The 22,556-nt window shown below is 41.8% G+C and overlaps 1 protein-coding gene across 1 annotated transcript in view; it reads right to left on the bottom strand.

Annotated features, from left to right (window-relative positions):
• CCNYL1 (cyclin Y like 1) overlaps window positions 1-22,556 on the bottom strand; it is a 54,816-nt gene that overhangs the window by 18,790 nt on the left and 13,470 nt on the right. The window contains exons 2-6 of the mRNA XM_090044850.1: window positions 15,784-15,858; window positions 11,002-11,036; window positions 6,739-6,839; window positions 4,316-4,351; window positions 1,321-1,372 (exon numbers count right to left, since the gene is read on the bottom strand). Coding sequence (XP_089900976.1) covers window positions 1,321-1,372; window positions 4,316-4,351; window positions 6,739-6,839; window positions 11,002-11,036; window positions 15,784-15,858 — 299 coding nt within the window. The remainder of the gene's footprint in view (window positions 1-1,320; window positions 1,373-4,315; window positions 4,352-6,738; window positions 6,840-11,001; window positions 11,037-15,783; window positions 15,859-22,556) is intronic.

The following is a 22,556-nucleotide window of genomic DNA, read 5'->3' as shown; positions in this document are numbered from 1 at the left end:
TCTCTCCATATACCACCACAGGGAAAGGTGGTGACAGTGGCTGGGTCCTAGCACCCATTACATCTGTCCATCTGTCCTTAGGAACAGAACTGAGATGCTGAGAACGGTTGACCCATCTTACAACAGGGATTCAACTCCTTTGTATTGAACACCCTCATGTATGGTATTTTTAGAAAACTCTTTCAAAATAAGTTTGATACTAGAGCTCAAAATCCAATGCTACAGATACCAACAAATACCTGTAAAATTACTTAATACAATAAAACACGACATTTGTCCTTCACTAGTCAATATATACACTGCATCAAGAGACGAGCCCAAGAGTTCCGTTTCATTGATAGACGGACTACAGTTCCCCTCTGCATCTACCTTGAAAGATGGACTGTTGTTGTTTTTATAATAAAGACGCAGCTCCTAGCACAATGCGGTCCTTTCTAGGCAGTCTACATGATACCAGAAAGAAACTGTAACACTTAAGTTACATGAACTCTAACACTTAATTTTAGCATCTGGCAGATAAATTAACCATCATCTGCTTAAAACATTTGAACTATAACAGGCTCAACTAAATTCATTCCTGACAAAAATGAGTAAATGGCCAGGACTCTGCAAGGCAGTCATAAACCTGACACCACTCAACAACTACCCACAGAAAGCACACAGCCTTAAGCTAGACTCTATTATTAGATTTTGCACCTTAAAGATTGTATAAACAGGACTGTAATTATAGACTAACAACATGGTGAATCTCCCACACTACAAGGTAAGAAGCACTAAGTGTATTTACATTAATGAATTTGAAAAGGCAAAATTTTAAAAAGGCCAGACTCACTGTCTCCTGCTTTGTGCAACGCTTCATACACCATTTACTCCTATTTACAGCCACTTAAAAGTAGACATATAGGTTTTCAAGGCAATACATGTCTTTCTAAATGACTAGGAAACCAACTGCATGGCATAAAGTAGCACTAAAACAGACAGGAGGAAAATGGCAAGGAAAAAAAAAAAGTGTGGAAGCAACATCTTAAGCCCCTAAATATCAAACCTTCATTATATTGCATTTTCTTTCATCTTACTCTACAGATACCAAATGAAAAGGGAACGACAGCACATGATATGCAAATATCTTCAGGAACTAACTGGCTTCTGAAGGTCAGAAGAGATAGTCATGTCTTTGGTGAACTGAGTACAGAGTAATTAAAAAAAAAGGAAGATTTTACTCTTTGGACCTGGATACTAATCCATGCGCTCTCTCACATGCAAGACAAATCAAGGTAAAAACACAGAACTAAAAAGAAAGACTCAAGAGATGGCACTTACTGTAAGAGGATGTGATTTTTCATCAAAAATATCCAATGATCTGTCTGAATCTCTATAAAATAAGGAGTACATGTTTTACCAACAGGGATTAGTTATTGATGGTGTACAGCATCTCTTACTAAGCTATTCACTCTATTAAAAGGGGATTACAGGTACATTTTATAGTTTCAATTCTTTTCCTGAAATCTGGAGCTAGGTTTTGCTGCATTCCCTTAAGACCAATTATGAAATCTGCCACAACCAAAAGTGTTTAATAAGTAGAAGAGAGTAAACCACTAGCTCAACACTCAAAAGTTAGTCAGGCATCTAAAATATAAGTACTATAGGCGACTTAATAAAGTCGCCAATGTTTTTTTTCTGCAGATATATTCACTAAAGGAAATCTTCATTCTGAAGATTACAAAAGGGTTCATTAAGGTAACAAATGCTATCAAATAGTTGAATATGATTTTAAATCCATGCTGCAGCTAACGATAAAAGCCATGAGTGCCAAACCCTTGTAGCACATTTCCAACAGAACTGCAGCTCCATTTTCAATTAAAGAAACAGTGTTAATTATCTACGTAAATGAAACATGAGTTAATCACATTGTAAATTCCTATAGGTAGTTTTTCCATAACGTAACTACTCAAGACCCACCCCAGATGAAAAAAGATAACATTGCTAGTCAAAGTCAGCACTAAGGTAGCAAAATGCTTGCTTCCTCTATAATTTTGCATTGAGATGGCTAACTTAAGGTAGCTATCATGATATCAAAACTTTGCAATAAAGTTACAATCTATGATATGGGATTGTTAGAGCAGTGGTTCTTGACTTTGAGTCTAACAAGGGATGCCTTGACCCTAATGAAGAAAATGCCAGTTCTTAGCTTTCACTGCTTTCTTGGCTATGGAAAAAAAAGGAACAATTCTGCTGTGGCAAAGAACTCAGAAAGACCACACAGCAGGTCAGACTTTTGACACTATGGATTATCTGGGTTTATCTTGTTGATCATATAGAGAGGGAGTCAGTCAAGCTAATCTGAAGGCAGGCAGAAGGCAGGGCAGGGCAACACCTTAGAGACTTGTTAAAAATGCATAAGCCTTTGCAGACAACAGCCTAACTTCATCATTCATTTTTTACCACCTGACAAAGTAGGCTGTTGCCAATGAAAACGTCTGCATTTCTGAACACATTCTGAACAAGTCCAAGGCAGTGATTCTTAACCAGGGTGCCAGGAAGTGTAAGGAGATGAGCAGAAAACAGGCTGAGGCTTCAGGTGTGAGGAGACAAGCAGATAAGGGTAGACTCAAGATCCCCCCCGTCTAGCTGCTCCCCAGCCCTCACTGCCTGACCCCTCTGCAAGGAGGTAAGCCACATGGATAAATTAGTATTTCAACTGGGCTGCTGTTCAAAATGACACGTTTTGGAGGGAGTGCCTTGAGGCTGATGAGGGGTGCCTAGAGTCTAAAAATGTTGAGAATCTCTGCTCAGGGGTACTACCCTGCTCCATCTTGGGAATCATGTACAGTTGTTTGCAGGCCTAATAGTGCTTAACACCGAATGGTATCCTAGGATGCCACAAGATTCTTTAACGGGTGAAGCAGCGCCCTGATTGAGAAACACTGCCTTGGAGCTCCTTCAGGAGTACAATCTGGCTCCAACCTCCTTGAAAAAACAAAGGTGGAGTCCTGAATGTTTTAAATATACAGTTTAGGATATGTTGGCCTTCAAAATCAAACCTCTGGCTCTCCATGGTTTAAAAATCAGCAATCTAACTGCAGCCAACTTGTCTATATTAAAGTTACCATGCTATCAAACATGTCAAATAGCATCTTTATCCCCCTGCCCCTCCATGAATTTTTGTTTTAAAACATTTTAGTTTCAATAAATTGGCTCCTTATAGAAAAGTTCATGCCTGCTCTGAGGTCTTTACTCTATTTAGATTTGTCTTGCCTGTGCAAAGTGTGTTGGTACATGTTATAACACAGGTTGACACAATACCTCAAATCCAAAGCCTTAAACATCTTCATAGATCCTAAACCACAATAGGTTCAAATCAAGTCTAATGCTTAAAGCACAGCCCTTCTTGCCCAACAAAAAGGACTGTCCTCCTTTACCAAAAACAGCAAAAACTGTAGTGTGGCAGTTGAGATTAAAGGCATCTTTACTTTCAACTAACCTTCTCCCTAGTGGGGCTGCCTATCCCTCACCCTTAGAATATGCTCACACTGAAGTCTAGAGAGGCTAGACTGGACATTTCCTAACATCTGTTGTTTGCCCTACAGACTAGTTCTTTCAGGACAGCTAATGTCAGTAGGAATTATTAGTGAACACTGGGCTCAGTGCTAGAGAAGATAACTCCGAAGAGGTATCTCAGTTAAGGGGACATTGCTGGAATCCCTCTGCCCACAGCTGTTATGACTGCTCACGAATTAAAGAAGTCAGGGTCCTTGTATTCTATTCTTACTATTCCCACTTTCTAAACCTTGAATGGGACTTGCAACTAAAATTAAGTGGAAAAAGTTTTACAAGCCTCAATATTCATTTCTCAATTCAAAGATTATTATGCTACCTCTTAAACAATTAGGTCTTACAACTTGAGGCAATTCATACATGGATCTATAGGATACAAAACACAGGAAAAAGTTCTCCTAGATTCACCTAATTACACACAATTCATTCAGGAGGGAGTAAGACAAAACCTAACTTAAATACTAGTTTGGGCACATATTCAGAAAGGTTTCCCATTTTTGCCACTTTCATTTTTGTTAACATTTTGTTCTTCACCTTTGATGTTATGTTGAACACAGACCTGGTTTTAGAGAAGGTCAGTGAATGACACCAACAAGCAGAGGGAAAGCATGGGGGGGGGGGGCCTTCAATGAACTATAAAGCTACCAACACAAAACTATTAGCTATTAAACCAAAGGTAACTCAAATTATTTAGTCATAACTGACTCAATTACAGGACAGTTATTTTACTTAACAAGAGACAGCTCTTGAGGGTACTTACCTGTTCTTTATGTGGTAGTATATTGCTAGTGTCACACTGAAAGGAAAGCAGATGGGAAAAGAGAAGATAATGTCATTTTACTGAAGCATATTCTGTGCATTCCATCTTGACACACATGCTGCAGCTAAGGAGAGAAACTTACTGCAAACCATTTACAGCTTGAGCCATTGCTGAAGTTAAAATGAAATAGGCTTCCTAACCTACCTAAACCATTTTTGACACAAGCTCCCTGATCCCTCAGTCCTGATGTTTGCAAAAGTGAACAGATATTAGCCAGAACAGATATCACTCAATTGGTTAAACTCACTTGAAATGCTGTGTGTATGTGTGTGCATATTCATATATCCTCTCATCTCATCCAAGAAGTAAAGTGAAGTGCACAGATTAAATGCATGCTTGTTTAATCGAGGAAAGAGGGGGAGCTTAAGATTCAAAAAGTCAAAAAACAACTGACTCACAAGGGTTCAATATTTTCTTTAAACCTTTATGGTAAATGCAGTTTATAGTTTGAAATATCTGTCCTTTATGCCAGTCAAGAAGCAGCCAGTCAATAATGGCATTTGGAGTACAGTGACAAGAGACATTCATATCTATATAAACAAGAGACTGAACCAGGGGAAGCTGCTAGCAAAATATCTTTGCCTCTGATAGCAGAGAAGAGTATCTGGTAGGGTTTGTGCCCTGGGAAGCTACAGGCTCTGGCAGTAGACAAGTTGAAGCATAGTCAAGGGTCCCAGCAGCTACATGAGAAAGTGTCCCCAAACCAACAGTTATGGTTTTGACCTGCTCTTCCCACCCCCCCCACACCAAGTGATGCTGAATGCCATCTTGAGTGAAAATATCAAAACCCCTAATCTGATGGTACTCCCATACCATCATCCCCAGCTCCTTCCCCTGCTCCAAAGCCAGAGCCTAGCGTTAGGAAAATATGACCTTAGAGTCAAGCAATACTTGCTGAGATTTAGCTCAAGATACAGTGTTTCAACATCTATAAGAAATATTATAATAGGTATAACTGCACAGTAAAGCATCTGTTCTCTCTTAAAGGCTTTTAAAAGTGAATTTAAATGACAAAGAATCACTGATTTAATAGCCCTGGAGAGATTAAAGCCTACGTTTAGCCAGAGAAAAAGTATAGGAGGGACCGCTCCACTACATCTTGAGTCATGAGCCCAGCAAGAAACAATATTCAAGTTCAGTCTCTTGTCCTTTCAGTCCTTGTCATATTTGGCACTGTTGCCAACTAAATGGTCTGAAGTGGACACCTACATACCAGGAATTAAACTAATTTCACAGAGGTAATGAACCAGCCTTTACATAATCACTACTAGCACTGGCCAAGAGGAACAGGGAAAATTGTGACCGTTACATTCAGTCAACATGTCAAAGAAAAATTCTCCAGCTCTTTATTATTCAGGGTCATAGCTGAAAGGCTAGCTATAAGAAAAGATTATTTTACAATTCTAAACCATGCAGTGTCCTACTAGTTCAAGTTTAGAGATTTAAAATACTTATCAAGTCCTAAAGAGTTAGGATTGCCCAGTGCACGACCTAAATCATTGCCAGAAGAATATTCCACGTGGCAGAGACTGGACGAGAGGGGATGGGTTAGCTCAAAACTCTTTACCAACATGTCCACTCTGGCAAAGCAGATAAGCAGCAGGCACATGCATCACCATCAACCTTAGATTCAATAAGCCAAATCCAAAGTTTAATACACTTCCAAATTTTACTCAATCTTTCTGGTGACAAATGTACTGCTTTCATGAAAAATACAGGAAAGCCTCTTCACAGAAATCTCAGTTAATGACTGTTCCATTAGGGAAGTGGCTGTCTCTCCACCATTGGCAGCAAGTGGACCAAAAAGCCATCTCAGATGGGGAACAACAAAGACTGAGTTGTTGAAAACATATGCATCTAAAAATAGCAAACATACTTTGAAATACAGCGGAAAGACTATAGAACCAAAAAGGGAACCCCACTATAGTTTGCTACCATTAGAGGGCAGAACAACATCACAGCTAAAGTAAGAATATTTTTACACCACCATTTCAACGGATTTTGCTTCTGCTTTTATTTTCAACAATTAAACAACCCTTTTTTATTCAGAGGCTGACAGCCCAGTTCCACACAAAAAATCATCAGGTGCACTGACCATGGCTGTACCAAAATATGTAAAAGTCAACGGCCTTGATCTGCAGTACTGGCTGACAAAAGAAAGCTTTCCCATCATACTTCTATAAATCTAACCTATCCCCCAGACTCTGCAGCTTTTTTCCAAGAGCAAACTGCCAAGGATGAGCAGCACTGGACTCGTACCAGAGTCAAATACCTCAAATGAAATATACTTGCACAATTTACTACTCCCAAAGAAAAAGCTTGCAATGCTGCTCTGTCCCTTCTGTGATTAGAATGGTACTCACCATTTTATTGTGCTTCTAAGATTAGGCTGGCTGACTGTGCTGTCATCTATAAATATTGTTGAGCACGAGCTATACTTTTTTGTAAGCTGCCCCGGAGAAACCTTAAAAAAAAAAAAAAAAAAAAAAATTAACACAGGTAAGAGAAGGGCTTTTACCAGTTTGGATTTTAGGTTTACAACTCCATTTGCTCATCCAAAATGTTAATGTATAAAACTGGAGGTATTTGTAAATGAAGGCTCTTGGCATCTAAGCTACCTGTTCAGTCAAGTTACTCAAAACACTACCCCATCTGAAAGGACTGTATGTATGTGTGTATGTATGAACACAACCAAGATTGTGAAATTTTAGTTTTAGACATGAATCAATGAACTTGAGTTTAGCTATTCATTTTTTTTAGCCACAGCACATACCACAGAAATCTATACCACCCCCGACATTTCCACTCTACTTCCCCCCCAGTGCACACCTACCACTATGCCCCAAAATCGTGATATTTGGTGAAGTGCACCCCCCGCTCCCTGGCCCCAATCCTTAAGTATGTTCTTACATTTCCTTACCCCAACTGTTTTTTGGCTCCTACTCCTGCATATTTTTTTCACCCTTTCTTTTACATGACATCCTAAACTGGGCACATTTGGGGAACTGAATACCACATCCTTAAAAATTCAGTTTTACATAAAACCTCTGCTATAATTAATCACTTTACTCAATGTCCCACAATTTGAATTACTGTGCAAACTGCCTGGAAAACTTAACATTGTCTAGAGCTATAGCTGAAGGCTAAGGAGGAAACCTTAGAAGGAATTTTTAAAAAGTCAGGCACAATGAAGGTTTCAACTAATAAATACCATACTTAACTGAATCTAAGACAACTCTGAATTTAAGACTACCCCTCCCCCCACTAGATTCTGTAAATGAAAACACAACTTTTTTTATACGTGGCAAAATATAACAAATGTGTAATCAGAAAGTTGTCTTAAATTCTCTGCATCCCTGGCCCCTCTGCCTGACCCCCCACCAACACTTGCCCCACCCCAAGTGCCTGCCCCCTACCCCCGTCACTTGCCCCACCCCCAGCACCAGTCTGGAGTACAGAGCATATGATGGTTTTAGTCCCAAGCAAGCCAGGGAGCTGCATTTGTTGCAGCTCTGGCCTCAGGCTTGAATCAGAACCAGAGGCACAGCAGTTCCCCTGCTTCTGCACATCTCCCCTGCACCTCCCCAGCTGTGCATCCCCTGGGCCATACCCCCTCTGCTGCATAAGCCACTTCAGCCCCAGCTTGGGACAGGTAGTGGCTCCACCTCTGGAGCTCAGGCTGGGCCTCAAGTTGCAGTAGCTGCCTCCCCTAGGCCAGTACTTGAACCTAAGATTGAAGGTCCCCCCCCCCACACTTGCTGCCCTCATGTTGAACTGAGAAAAAAAACCTCTTCATTTTGGATTTGAGTAAATATGGTATATGGAAGTTGGATTCTTCCCTCCAGTGCACTAACATATTTTAGTACCTAGGATCCTTTTTTTTAATAAGGATTTTACTGAATTTTAATACTAAAAGTACAGTATTTTCCTTTTTTTGGGAGAATGCCTCAAAAACTGTACCAAACTTCAAAAAAGACGTGGAGAATCTTGAAAGGGTCCAGCGAAGGGCCACAAGAATGATTAAGGGCCTGGAGGACAAACCTCATGAGGAACAACTAAGGCAGGGGTGTCCAACCTTTTTGAATGTGGGGCCGGATCACAAACTTTTTATCACTCAGTGGGCTCCCGAGCCATATTCAAAGACCTCACAGGAAGTGGTATCACATCAGGAAGTGATGTCACGTGACCTTTGACACCAACGAAGCTGCAGGGGTTGACATGGTGCTGGCTGACATGATACTGCAGGAGCCGCTTAGCTACAACCAGGTTGACCTGGTGCTAAAGAAGCTGCAGGGCCAGGCTGGGGTTGACCTGGAGCCCACCCGGCCTGCTGGTGCCATGCCTGGGTTGACATGGTGCTGCAGAACCTGCCTGGGCAGAACCGGGTCGGCACCGGCCAGGAAAAGCAGGATGCAGCTGAAGCTGGCTTCCCATGTGCTGCTGGGGATGGGAGGAGGCCGACCAGGTCTGCACCAGCCAGCAGACGCGGCGGTGGAGCTGTGTGCCGCTCAGGACTGACCGATGCAGGCTTGTCCCGTTCCGAGCGGCACACGGGCAGGGCACCAGCCATGCTGCAGCTCCCCCGGCTGCACACCGGGGACAAGTGGAGGAGCCAGAGGAGAAATTGCAGGTGCTGTCCCCAGCTTGTCCAGTCAGGCACAGATGGGGCAGCCCCATGCCACACAGCCCTCGAGGCAGCGGTGGCGGGAGCTGGCTCACATGATGAGTCTGGCCCCGCGGGGGTAAGCAGCTCCCCATCTCTCGCTGCCAGCTGGGGCCCGTGGGCTGCCCCTGCCTGCCTCGCCATGGAGCGCAGAGCAGGCACCAGGACTCCTCTCCAGTCCCGAGTAAGGGACCTCAGGCCAGATAAAATGGCTTGGCAGGCTGCATGGTGGCCCACAGGCCATATGTCAGACAAGCTTGGACTAAGGGATCTGGGACTGTCAGCCTGGGGAGGAGAAGACTGAGTCGAGACTTGATGGCCATCTGTAAGTATGTAAGGAGTGAATATTGGGAGCTAAGAGAAAAACTGTTCATTAGGGCGCCGCAGGGGAAGACAAGGAGCAGGGACCATAAACTGTTAGAGGATGGTTTCAGGTTGGACGCAACGAAGAACTTCTTTACAGTAAGGGTGACCAGAATCTGGAACAGACTTTGCAAGGAGGTGGTGCAGTCCCTAACCTTGGAAGTCTTCAAGAGGACTGGACAGACACCTTGCTGGGATCACTTGATTTCAGCAGTATTCCTGCCCACAGCAACAGGGTTGAACTACTCTGTGATCTTTCAAGGTCCCTTCCAGCCTTTAATTTCTTTGTTTCTATAATAAAATCAAGACTCATTTGTTTTTGGTAACATCTAGTCAATGCCATATCTCCAGACTTAAGACAGCTCTCTTGGCAAAAGCTCCAATAGCCTTCAGACTTCTCAGCTGATGCTCAGGCAGAGATCGAATTCTAGTTCTTTAGTCCTCCAGTAAAAACAAGCGAGTTGGTCCTTAACCAGGTCTTAGCAGAGAGAATTGACTTTAATTTCAGAACAAATATATCTGAAGATACCCTAGGCAAAATGCACACTGTTACATTAACAATGATGTTTCATTTTTAACAGCATGTTTAGACTTGTTGGGCACCAAGTAGTTTTACAAACCCCAGTTTTAAAAAACAAACAGTGGGAGTTACTAGGAGACATCCCCTTGGCCCATTTATCATGACATTAATTCTCTCATGCTGCTGGTGTTGCCAGATGTAAAATGATATGCACTGTTAATTATATTTTTACAGTCACCATGATTTTTGTATAATGTACAATGACTGCAAGAGCCAAAATGTACAATAATTCAGGAAGACTCAAAGACCTTTGAAAATAAATATTTTCATAGTTGATCAATTTTCCATCTTAGAACACCTTAAAATGCTTGTGACATCCCTTGCATGTACAGACTCACTTGGAGGTGTGTTACATGTTAACATGCTTCTGAAGGTAAGCATGGAGCTGCAGGACAGCAATTCTAAAGTGGAATTTGACAGAGATCTTAAAATGTTCAAAGATAACGAACAATGATTGAAATAAAAAGATTTGCATTTACAGTAATGCAATCATACATTCAAGATGAAAAAATTCTCAGTTTGCATATTTGTATGTTTTTACAATACAGAATAATTTCTGCTAGTTGACCACCTCAGCTCAAATTTTACTTCCTTTTAACAAAAAAAAATTGCATTTAAGAAAGGCACTTCACTGAAGACTAGTGGTATTAAAAAAATGCCTTCATATAGCAACACTAAACAGGAAGAATTTACTGACTCAAGTTTTAAATCTAAAGACCAAAATTTTTTAAAATTTACCTGATTTTATTTCTTATTTTGAGTCATTAAGTCACACGTCTCAATCTTCCCCCCCTGCAACTGGTTATTATAATTACCACACTAGGTAAGTGCAAAAAAAGTGTCAATGTTGTGCTTGTGACATTGTTCTGTTCTATCATACCTGCAGGCATAGATCTTTCACATACCAATATGTGAGAGAGGGGGGTAAAATTTTAAAGACCTCTTTCTAGACCTGAATTGCTTAAGGAACAATGAAAAAAGAACAAAGAGCATTTATATTTAATAGTCTGTCTTACTTACATGGTTGATATGGTTACTCTTCCTCTTCTCACGCACTAAAAAGGGAAGAGAGGGAAAGGGACAAAAAAATTCAGATGGAAGGACAAGAAAAATATTAGCTTTATAAAACATAAATGGGAATTTGCAGCTCAGATTCACCTGTAACTGGTAAAGTGTAAATTCAGTTTACAGTAACTCAAAATTGAATTATTCAATTGTTCTCAGTCTTATAATGGGCTGTAGCACCAAAAATGTTTAGAGCATAATTAAAAACTATTTACAGCCAGAAATTTGTAATACAAGCTTTACACTTGAGACATTATTCATCTTACATGTAAAATAAAGACACCCTAGGGTCTGAAGTTGGGTCTTATAACACCTAGTAGTTGGTCTCCATATTTAGATGGAAATACTTGTCAACAAATACTTATGACACTACCACACTATGGAGGAAAAAGTCACCTAAGTTTTAGGTAGACAGAGTAAAGAGTTGGCTCATTCCTCAATAAGTTATTGACCTAACTAAAAAAGCAGTCACTTTACAAATGAGTACCTAGATTCTACAATGGTTTTATATCAAGTAGAGGAGAGAATGAAGCTAGACAATTTGACATTCAGGTAAGAGTTTTCCATTAATGTATCTCCTTAATAGCTTGTGTCTTCTTTGAAGGTAAAGAAAAGCTTAGATCTAGACTAAGGAGGTGAAGCGGGGTGGGCTTTCCAAGCTCTGTCAATTAGCACTTTATCTACTGCTCCCTCCATTAACTTTCCAATGATTAATTTCTTTATACTTTAACCATAAAAAATAACTGAAGCACGAAGCTTGAACAACAAACCCACTTACTGCCACAATAGCATGCATCCAAGCTTGTCCAAACCACAGCATTTCATTTCTACTTGTGCCAGATCTGTATTTTATATCCAGGTTAAAAAGTCTGTGGCTTGTAACTCTTCCAAGATACCTTACCTACTTAGCTTATTGCAAGCACACTGGCAAGAAATTTCACTGTTCACAGCAGTTTCATCAGCTCAAATCCTAATTAGGGTTGTTGTTTTTTTTTTTAACTGTACTTGCATAGCTTCGATTTAAAATAACAGAAGTCATAACAATATATTATATTCTCAGTGTTTTGCACACCAGGACAATGCCTTGCCATATTTAAATTCACTTCACATGTACAGTCTGGTATCAGGTCAAAGAGCCATGTGATTTTGTCACGATACAGATGTTTAAAAAGGTGAAGTGCTTTGTTCTACTGAAGATTCAGGGCAGGGGACAACCATCTAGGCAAAGGAGCAAAATTCTGTTCCATCCATGAGCATGATGGCTGGAACCACTGCAGTTTTACCATACTATACTGGATCAGTCTTAAAAACAGTAAGAAATTAAAAGCCAGCTATTGTGTCGTAGCAGTAAACAGAATTATGATAGCCAAACAAAGAAGTATTGAAGGTATTCACATAAACAGGCCGTGTCCAGATGAGCACAGCTGTGCGCTATGTAGTGCCACAGATGTGTCTACAGCACCACATACCACACATTCAGCTGTTCTCTGCACTGCAAGGGCAGGGGATACTCAGGGGTCAAAAAACCTGTGCAAAAAATAAAAAGTAGCGCAGTGCATGCAGAGGCAGCGCACACCACTCAAAACTAGCCTGGCTGAGCGGAATCATGCTCTGGCTGCTAGCAAGGCTCCGAGCAGCAAGATCACTGCTGCTGCAGCCTCAGGAGGCCCCCAGAACCCCAAGTAAGGCTACTGGGACCAACTCAGTGCTGGCCCCAGCCTCCCCTACCCCATCCAGGGTAACCTGCTGTGCACCAGAGGGTGCAGGTATTCCCCAGGGACAATTGGCTGTGGCACAAGGCGTGCCACTGCTATTTTGTCCCAGGGAAACAAATGTCCACACTCGTGTGGATGTGGCCACACAGTTCTAGAGAAAATAAATTGCTTTATAATCCAGTCCAGCCACTCTGCTTTTATAATAAAGATACCGTGTTTCCAAACTTTCAACTTCTGACTTGGAATTGGTAGCTTTCAAAAGACAGGACTACATCATCTTACATCTACCAAGTTACTAGCACTTTAAAATTTGTGTCAAAATGACAGTCCTACCAAATAAAAAAGTGTATGGTCTTGATGATAGCATCAACATACTAGTTACTGATTTTACCACCTCCACACAAGGTTTAAGAGTAAAGCAGATCCAGTAAAATCTAGACTGGATCTGCCCTTTCTCCTCATGGAGAAGTCCCATAAAATCTGTTTTAGTGAACAGTTTAATAATGAACCATATTTAAGTTACACTGTTCCCAGCAAGACTATCATCTAGTTCAACAGTTTTAACTTAACTGCACACTGACAATCATACTACTCATGTTCACACTGCATCAAGTTTCAAAATAAAAATTAAAAGTAAGACCTGTTATGGGTCTGAAATTTGCAACTCTAGACTTCATCTACAGCCTTCAATAGATGTCTAATTCCTCTAGGCCTCCCTTTGTATTCTCTTCCACAAATATGACCAACACCTGCCTCTGCTGCCTGGATATTTATTTCCCAAACATCAAAGTTGACCTGACCAAATTTTACTACTATTGATAGGATTCTGAATTGTGGCACTGAAACTAACAGACTTATCAATTTAACTGTTCTTCAGGGAGGCTATACCGGCAGCAAAAATATTAAAGCTGTCTGTCAATGCAAATGGCATTAGTTTTCCCTTTATAACATTATGTTTATTACTACAAAAAATACAGACACTTTAGACAAAAAAAGTTGAAAACACCTAGTTTTTAAACTTATTATTATTCCAGACATTTACAGAGGAACGATAAAAATATTTCTCTGCTTTTTCAGGTGAATTTGCATATTCAGTTAGGGGTGTGCCAATAAAGATTTTCTTGGCCAATACCAATGGCTGATTATTAACCAGCCATATTGGTCAATGCCGATTCAACGGCTGATTTACTGGAATGCAGCCTGGCAGCTTCAAGAGCAGCACCCTGCCAGTAAGCCTGTGGGAGGAAAGGAGCGTGGTGGGGTAGGGGGACAGATTGAGGCTCCCATGGTGAAGGAGGGAGTGGGGCAAGGGCAAGGGCAGGGGCTACCCAGTCAGGGGGGGAATGAGACCCCAGCACCAGAAGCAAGATGGAGCTGCAGGTGGCTCATCTGGGGAACAAGGGAGGCTAGGGGGCAGATGCATGCACCCCACAAGGAGAGGCATGTGCCTCATCAGATACGTGCACAGGGCAAGCGTGGACTGCCTGCTTCATGCCCAGGGCCAAGGGCTGCACCAGCTTATTCCCAGTGGGGCGGGGAAGGGCAGGGCTCCAAATGGGTGGGGTAGGCAACAGCAGCGTTGGAAGGGGTGGCTATAGCCCACCCTGCATCTACCCCTGCCAGCACTGTTGCTGCCCACCCTGCCCCCACCCACTCAGTCCAGCCCCCCAACTGGGAAGAGGTAGGTGCAGCCCCTGGCCCTGAGCCCACAGCAGGAAGCCCACCCTCATCCCATGCAAAAATCTGGGGAGGGGCACATAACCCTCCCATGCCTCTCTGGGAGGTGTGCACAGTTGCAGGAGCTGCTCCACCCCCCTGCAGCTCCATCACACTCCCAGCTCTGGTGCTGTGTTCATTGCCCTGGCTGGGCAGTGCCTGCCCCTGCTCCACTTCTTCCCTCACCACAGAGGCTTCAATCTGTACCCCCACACCCCTTCCCTCCCCCATGCCCCTTTCCCCCCCTCCCACAGACTTACCAGCTGGAGGCTTCTCTCCAAGCTGCTGGGCTGCATTCCTGGCTGTGTGAATGCTGCAGCTGCACTCATGCATGTGGCATTTATCGGTGACATTATCAGTTATGCCAGCCAAAAAAACCTTATTGCTGATAAGTTTTCCTTTTATTGGTGCCGATCTGGTATGCGGCTGATATATTAATGCACCATTATATAAAATGCTATTGAATATTCAGCTTGGTTCATTATTTAACTATATACTGATCCCAGGCTGGATCTCTCACAGAAAAAGTTTTGTTTACAATTTAATCTACTCCACTGGTAGAGGAACTCAAGTATGTGGTGTGGGTTGAACACTAACTGTATATGAAGAGAGAGAAATTGATGGCTTAGGCCCCCCAAATCATTAGGAACAGCTTCCCACTTAGGAGCAGATTTTTTTTTTTTAAATCTTGTTTATAAAACACCTATGAAAGTAGCTTCATTAAAGATGAAGAACAGTTCAGATTTTACAATCCAAATCTAATCTCCACTAACAGAAAGCTAAATTTGTTACCTCAAACTTAAACTTTGTTACAGGTGAATTTTAATACAGAAGAATCACAAATAGTCAGGAAGGGGATAAGATTTCCTCAAGATATTACTGTACTTATTTAAGCAGTAAATATGCAACTTATTAATGCCGATTCATTTTACAAGCAGACTGTTTTGAAGTCATGGTTATAAAACCACCATCTCTTTCAGTTGGATTAATGTTACTGTGAAGAGACAACCCTGCTCTTTCAAACTAGTAGAATCCCAAAACTAATACTAAATATCAGGAAATTCTAATGAAATGGCAAGATGATGTTAAGGGTTAAATGACATAAATTGTCATTATGAAATAGTCTGGGTAAAACATTTCTATAAACACCTACAAATTCTTGTGTTAGTAGCCCCTTTTCAAGCAAGCTGAAATACAAAGCAAGTTAAACTTGATGTGCAATTAAAATAGCCAGTTATGTTTTTCAATGTTCTACCATGCTCCTTTCTCCCTTTTCAGAAAGGGGAAAAAAGGTCGTTAACCTTACCATCAGTTTGGGATTTGCTCAGGAAAATTGTGCTTGCTCTGGGATGATCAGATGGATTCGATTCCAAAGCTAAATCTGAAATAGAAAGTACAAAAATACTACTTGAAACTGATAAAGAAAAAAATATACCATGAAGGAAAAGATGCAGCTGATTATAGTTGAGGCAAAGACAGACGAGTTCATTTTGTTGTTTGTTTGGGGGTTTGCTTGTTTGTTTTTGGGGGGCAGGAGAGGAAGGGAAGGAGTTGGTGAGAGGAAGTGGAAAAAGCTGAAGGTACCTAATGATACCAGACTTCTTTGGCTGGCACACAACCTGTTAGACTCAAGGCATCCCTCGAAAAACGCCAGCTTAGTTTTTACTCTTTTTTTTTTTTTTTTAAACTACAGAAAAATAAAGCAATTCTTCTGCTGCAAGAAACTCAGACCACAACAGGTCAGAATGGTTTTACCACTATGGAGTCCTATTTGAAAACCCTGGTACATCTTCTAAATCATGCCTGCACACTTAACAGTACTAAAAACTGAATGGCACTCCAAAACACCCCTGAAAGGATCATGGGACACCCTGGTTGAGAATCACTGATCTATACCTAGTCAACCTGCTTTCTAGATCACTGCACGGCCCACCATACTACACAATCTCTCAAGACGAGAGTTTATATCCATTTAAAACTATTCTGTTCTAGTTTGCTACAACAATGCTCAAGTTGCAGTATAAAAATGTTGACTTCTTATGAGTAGCACTAGTTACTACAGAAGGACCACAAAAGTGTTCACAATTCCAGAATCAGTGTAGATAAAATAAACAAATTAATTATTTAAAAAAAAAAACCATTAAAAAAAGACTGGCAATGAAATAGCTTCTGTAAAGAACATCATCTTTTTTTTTTTTATATTCCAAAATTTGTCTGCACTAACAGAAAGCTGAATTTGTCACCTAAAACTCAGAATTTGTTATAGATTAATTTTAATAGGAAACAGTCACAAATATTTTAAAAAGGGATAAAACCATTTTTCAAGATATTACTGCGATTACTTAAGCAGTAAATATGCAACTTATTAATTTTATAAAATTAGTACAATCATCATCTTAATACAAGACATGTCAGTCATGAGCTCAAATCCTGAGGAAAGCTACAGAATGAATGAAGTCAGCCTTAAAAATTGGCTCCAGGACCAAAAAAGAATCTAAAGAAGTGAAGTGCAAGCCATGAAACGGAACCAGATCTGGAAACATGTTAAGCAACTAACATGTTTTTTAGTGGCTGCACCACTTCTGGGTTCGTAGGGAAACCAAGCTCTGAGAAATCTAATGGGGTTCTGGACTGAGGATCGGCACCAGGTGCATCAAAAAGTACCTGCTGAAAATAACACGCACAGATTAAAACACATTGCTTTGGTGTGATGGGGTACTGACACAGCAGTCTGGTAAGTGTTCAGAGGGGAAAATTTTTGCTGGGGTGATAACAGATCTGCATTCAAACATGGACACTTAGATTGCTCTCTTGCATTCTTATTTTTAACAGAATTCTAAACCTCCCTCCTGCCCCCCTCAAAAAATTCCTACACTGAATATTTATCAGTATACTATTGGCAAGTAAATGTCAGGAGTTAAAGTTACTCTGATCTCTTGACGCAGTAAATCAAAGCTGACATAAAGTAGCTACAACTCACTCCAAGTTCACAGCAGTCACCATAAAATTTGCTAGCACTGAAAGAGTCATAACCATCACACAGCTATTTCGATCTGGCATCAGGTTTAGAAGAGGAACAGCTGGTCTGAGGGAATCACATTGCAGACATACCAACCCATGCTCCACAGTCTGAGTGAATTAAATCATTTTCTACTACACTCTCTTGCTCAAACTGGAAAGAACAATTTCTTGTCTATGTATGTCATTCTGATGAACCCTATTCCTGGATTTATTCTATATGTCACATTTACTTCATGAACTATGTAAAACCGAACTAGAAGTCTATATAATCAAAGGTTTCAAGGCAACGTGTTGATGTAGTATCACACCCTCAGATTACAAATACCAACTCTATCACTAGCAGCCAAGATAATGCATATTATACAGTACTGTGACAGGTTCTCACATGTCCCCTCCCTTCAATCAACCCCCCTACTTTTTGCCACAGTATACACATTTCTCATAAATCAGTAAGTCAAGCATGCATATTCCTCTTACACATTTCATTCCAAATTCTCAATGGTATACAACACTGATTTTCATCCTGGACACTGGCCAGCTATATGGTATTTTAAATAAGTAAATATATAAATATCAGTGGTCTCTCGGTACAACAGCATTGTTTTGACAGCAGTCCAGGAGTATATATAAGTTCAAGTCTCATAAATTTTGAGCCCTTGCTATATAAATAGGATACACAAGAGCTATTCTGGGGGTGAGTTCAAGAATCATCTTCTCCCCTGATTAGTTTCTAAAAGCAACCCAGTCTATTCATGCAATTAAGTTGTCCCATCTCCCTCTTTTATAGAGTGAACACAGCAGCACTCACGTATGGGGTCAAACTAACAGCTGTATAATGAAGTACCACATTATCCACAGAAGAGGTACAATCAGCATTTGAAGCTAAGAAGGCATTTACTTTTCACACTTATCTTTCTTGTTTCTATACTTAAAATTTCTAAGAATGTCAGTTTTATTACTTTACATTTATATTTTGATTGGTTTCTGATATTAACTCCTACCCATTAGAAAACAGGTTAAGATCAATACCTTTCACATGCGATTGTCAGGTGGCCTAAAACAGCAAGTAATGTTACTGGCAGTTACTACCGATCTAGGCCTGGAAAAGCAGCAACCCATGAGTAGAAGCACTCTGCATCACTATTAGTTACCAGATATTCATCATTAGACTGCATGCCATAAAAACTGATGGTCATAAGCAGGGATCTTGGTTTTCTCTGCTAAAAAACAAAGTCACAAATTCTCTGATAAAACCCACAAAATCCAGTATTAAAATTAAAAGCCCCCTAAAGCCCCCCACCCCCAGCCCTGCTGGTACCCCTCACTTGCCCCCAATGCCCCCTGCAGCTGCCTCTCACTCACCCCCAAAGCCATCCCAACCCTGCTGGTGCCCCTCATTGGCCTCACAACAGCCCCTCGCCCTACCTGTGTCTCTTGCCCCCACCCACAGCCCCTGCCCCGGGGGCCCTGCTGGAGGAGGCCCACAGCTGTCAGGGAATGGGGCCAGGGATGCAAGTCTGCAGCTCCTTGTCCCTAACAGCAGGCAGCTGCAGCAGAAATAGCATGGAGCCGGCTCCCCCACTGCTCTGCTTGCTCAGGTGGGGGCGGGGCCAGCTCCCCCCCTCCCCAGCCCTGCTAGTGTCCCCCAGCCATGGCCCACAACCCTGCCAGAAGGGCACCCAGCACCTGCAAGCCCCACTTACCTCAGGCTCCAGGAGCGAAGAGTGAAGCTGAGCAGAGCAGAGCTGTGGCTGACTGAGAGCCTCAGGCCCCGTCCTTCCCCCTCCCCATTCCCTTCCAGGCAAACCAGCCAGCAGAGCTGTTTGCAAAAGCAGGGAATCCATGCATTTCTCTGCTAAAAGGAGAAATCTGCATTTTCTCTGATAAAAAGGGTAAATCTGTGGTTTTCTCTGTTTTCCCATGGGAAAGAAAAACCAGGATCCTTGGTCATAAGCTAACTGTAACAGAATGCCTTTGGTACTTATGCCACAATGGGCATTCTATGAGAAGCAAATTTTTGGTTTGCCTATAGCTGTACAGTAGCTCAGTGAAAAAATTGGATGAAAGGAGCAAAGAACAATGTTTTTTTCTTTCCTTTAAGTTATATCAAGTGACATAATATTTCCCTATGAATACAAAACATGAATTTTCATTTCTACCTAAGAGAACTTTTACAGTCTCTGCTTTCTCCCATGCCTGATGAAGGGTGTGTGTACCCAAAAGCTTGCAAATAAATAAAACAATTTGTTTGCAAATACCTAGTTGATCTAATACAAGATATCACCTCTTCCATGAGCTTTGATTCCCTAGTATTTCTTTTACTTTTCAGACATCTTTATTAATTTTCTTGGAAAAAACTGCTTTATGTTTAATTGATGAAGATAATAAATTTGTTTCTCTGATTATTCTGACCTGCTTCATTCTCACAGCTCACCTCAAGGAAGAAAGACGGGGAGAAGGTCAATCTAATGCTAAAAATGCTGCAAGTCATATGCTTAAACATCTTACTTCTAACTACAAGCGGAACAAAGCACCAAGAGACATTATGTTGTTCTCACCTGGGACAAGATCCATGCAACAAACACCTAATTAAAGTTGTAAATGTACCTAGCTTTCTTATCTCAGCAATAGTCAAGGTGGCAGCAAGACTACCATAGTTGCATTCCTCCAAAAAATTGCAAATTCTCTGATCAAACTCCCAAAATCCATCCTTAAAATTAAAGCACCCCCCAGCCCTGCTGGTGCCCCTCACTCTCCCCACACACAGGCACAGATGCACACATGCATACACAGACAGACACACACAAGTAGGTGTGTGTGTGGGGAAGGGGCAGGGCAGGTGAAAAGGAAGGGGATGGGGGATCTAGATTGAGAAGCAGGGGGGACAGGGAAGGGAGGGAGTGCATCTCTGTGCTTGGTCCCAGGAGCAGGGCGGGGGGGTCGAGGGCAGTGGTGCCCTTCCACGGGCCACACACACCTGCCTGCCCAGGGGAGAGGGGAGACTCACATACTGTGGCCACCCCTGCACAACTGCTGCCATGCTCCACGCTGCTTGCACACAGCCGGTTGTGGGCAAGTGGCACGGTGGCAGCCACCACTGCCATTGCCACACCCTGCACTGCTTTCCCACAGCCGGCCACAAGCAAGCGACAAAAAACCCAGATCCCTGATGATTAGGGACCCATCCAAATTGTGACTGTGTGGATTTCACAGAAACTGTGAAATTGGGCAACCTCTGTTGTGGGGGGTGGGGGAAGAGGGACTTACTAAAAAAAATAAGATGCTGGCTCCCCAGCAGTCCTTCCAGCCACACAGCCCACCCTAGGGAAGGGTGGAGGGAGGCTGCTGACAAGGCGGCAAGATGGCTGCTGCCCCTCACCAGTGATTAGCTGAGAGGGCTGCCTGTCATCCGACCCTGTCCCCCTCCAATCAGTGGCAAAGGGCAGGGCTGCACAACAGTCGGCTCTGCTAGTCCGTGGTGTGTGGTGGGTAAGACAGCTATCCCAAAAGAACTGTAGAAGAACAGGGACAGAAAGGGCAGAAACAAGAACAGAAGAGGAAAATAACAGCCAAAGCCATAGAAAGGGCTGAAAAAACAAGGTAAAATAGTAAAAAAAACAAGGTAAAAAAGTATCAAGAAATCTGAATGTCCACCACAGGATGACTTCCCAGAAGTGAAAGCCAGTAGAAGGCAAATGCCTCACCAGATTCACAACTGTGAAATTAAATCTTGGTAGTATACATCCCTATACAGAACTACAATGCCCAAAATTTGCAAGGGGGGAGGAGGCAAGGCAGGGGAAGATTGGGTGTGTGTACATGCACATCTGCAAATTTCGGGATTTTAATAAAGTTAATAATTCAAGCAGCACCAAAGCCGTCAAGTTATCCGGACCAACCAGGTCAGGTAGAGTGACAGGGAACTGACGTTCACTCTTGCTTCTCTATTTCACAATACCCATTTATAAATTGTTTTAGCTGAAGGACAAGCTAAAAGCAAACCTCTGTAACCACCAGTGCCGCTGTTCCCTGCACTGATGCTGGCATGTACCTATCCCATGGGCAGATCATGTTATGGCAGATCATATTATGGTGCCTGTCCCATGGCAGATCATATTATGTCCTTCCCCTGACATCAACCCAGCACCTAGGCTCCAACTGTATTCATATACATGATTATAAAATAAGTTTTCTAGCCATACAAACTGCTTTTCAACAACTGAATCGTTGGACACCAAACACCTAGCGATAGGTGTTTATACACTGCATTACATTAGCTAACTTTAGAAGAGAATGCAGATGACAGAGCGTCACTCTTACCCAAGTAACACTCCCTCTGACAGTTTTATAGCAAGGGAATTCACAATAGTTTAGAGTCCTACAGTAATTTATTTCCCATGATAGCATTATTACCATCCTCTGCTTCACTGGACAATATCTTTTAGAGCACTAACATTTTGATACAGCACATATTTAAACCATTAAGTCATAAAAGCATCTCATTGCTCTAGATTGGATTTCTTCTCTGGCCCAGCAGGCTGACAGTTTGATTAATGACTGTAGTGCCCTTCCTTTATCATCTATCAGAGCAGAAAGGTCCTGGCTATTTAACAGCCCCAATAAAAAAATAAAACAAAAACAGGCATAAGACTAACAGATATGTCAGGATGCTTGGGAGAGTGAAGTTTATTACTCCCAACATGGTTAGGAATTCAGATGAAGTGGTGTTTCATGATCCATTTCCTTCAAGCCACTTTAGTGCATTTCTATTCCAAAATTGTGACCAAAATAGCATTGTGAGGTTCTATTTCCATATCAGCTGTGTGAATTTTACTTTTGATCTTCATGTCTGCAAACTAGCCGCTGGACTGAAAACACAAGAAGTTTCGTTTTCCATGCTACACCCATAATTTCTATGATCCAAGTTATATCCACTGATATGCCCGATGCCACACAGTCTTCAGATTAAACCGTCAATACCTGGCACATTCAGTAGATTTGCACAGAAAGTAAAATCAGTGTCTTGTTGATTCACAGGGGACAGAATTCATTTCATTT

This window comes from Crocodylus siamensis, chromosome 4 (genome assembly GCF_052110815.1).
Source record: "Crocodylus siamensis isolate JL-2025a chromosome 4, ASM5211081v1, whole genome shotgun sequence".
Lineage (NCBI taxonomy): Eukaryota > Metazoa > Chordata > Crocodylia > Crocodylidae > Crocodylus > Crocodylus siamensis.
Note: the sequence above shows the minus strand (reverse complement) of the source record. Positions and strands in the feature narration are given on the sequence as shown.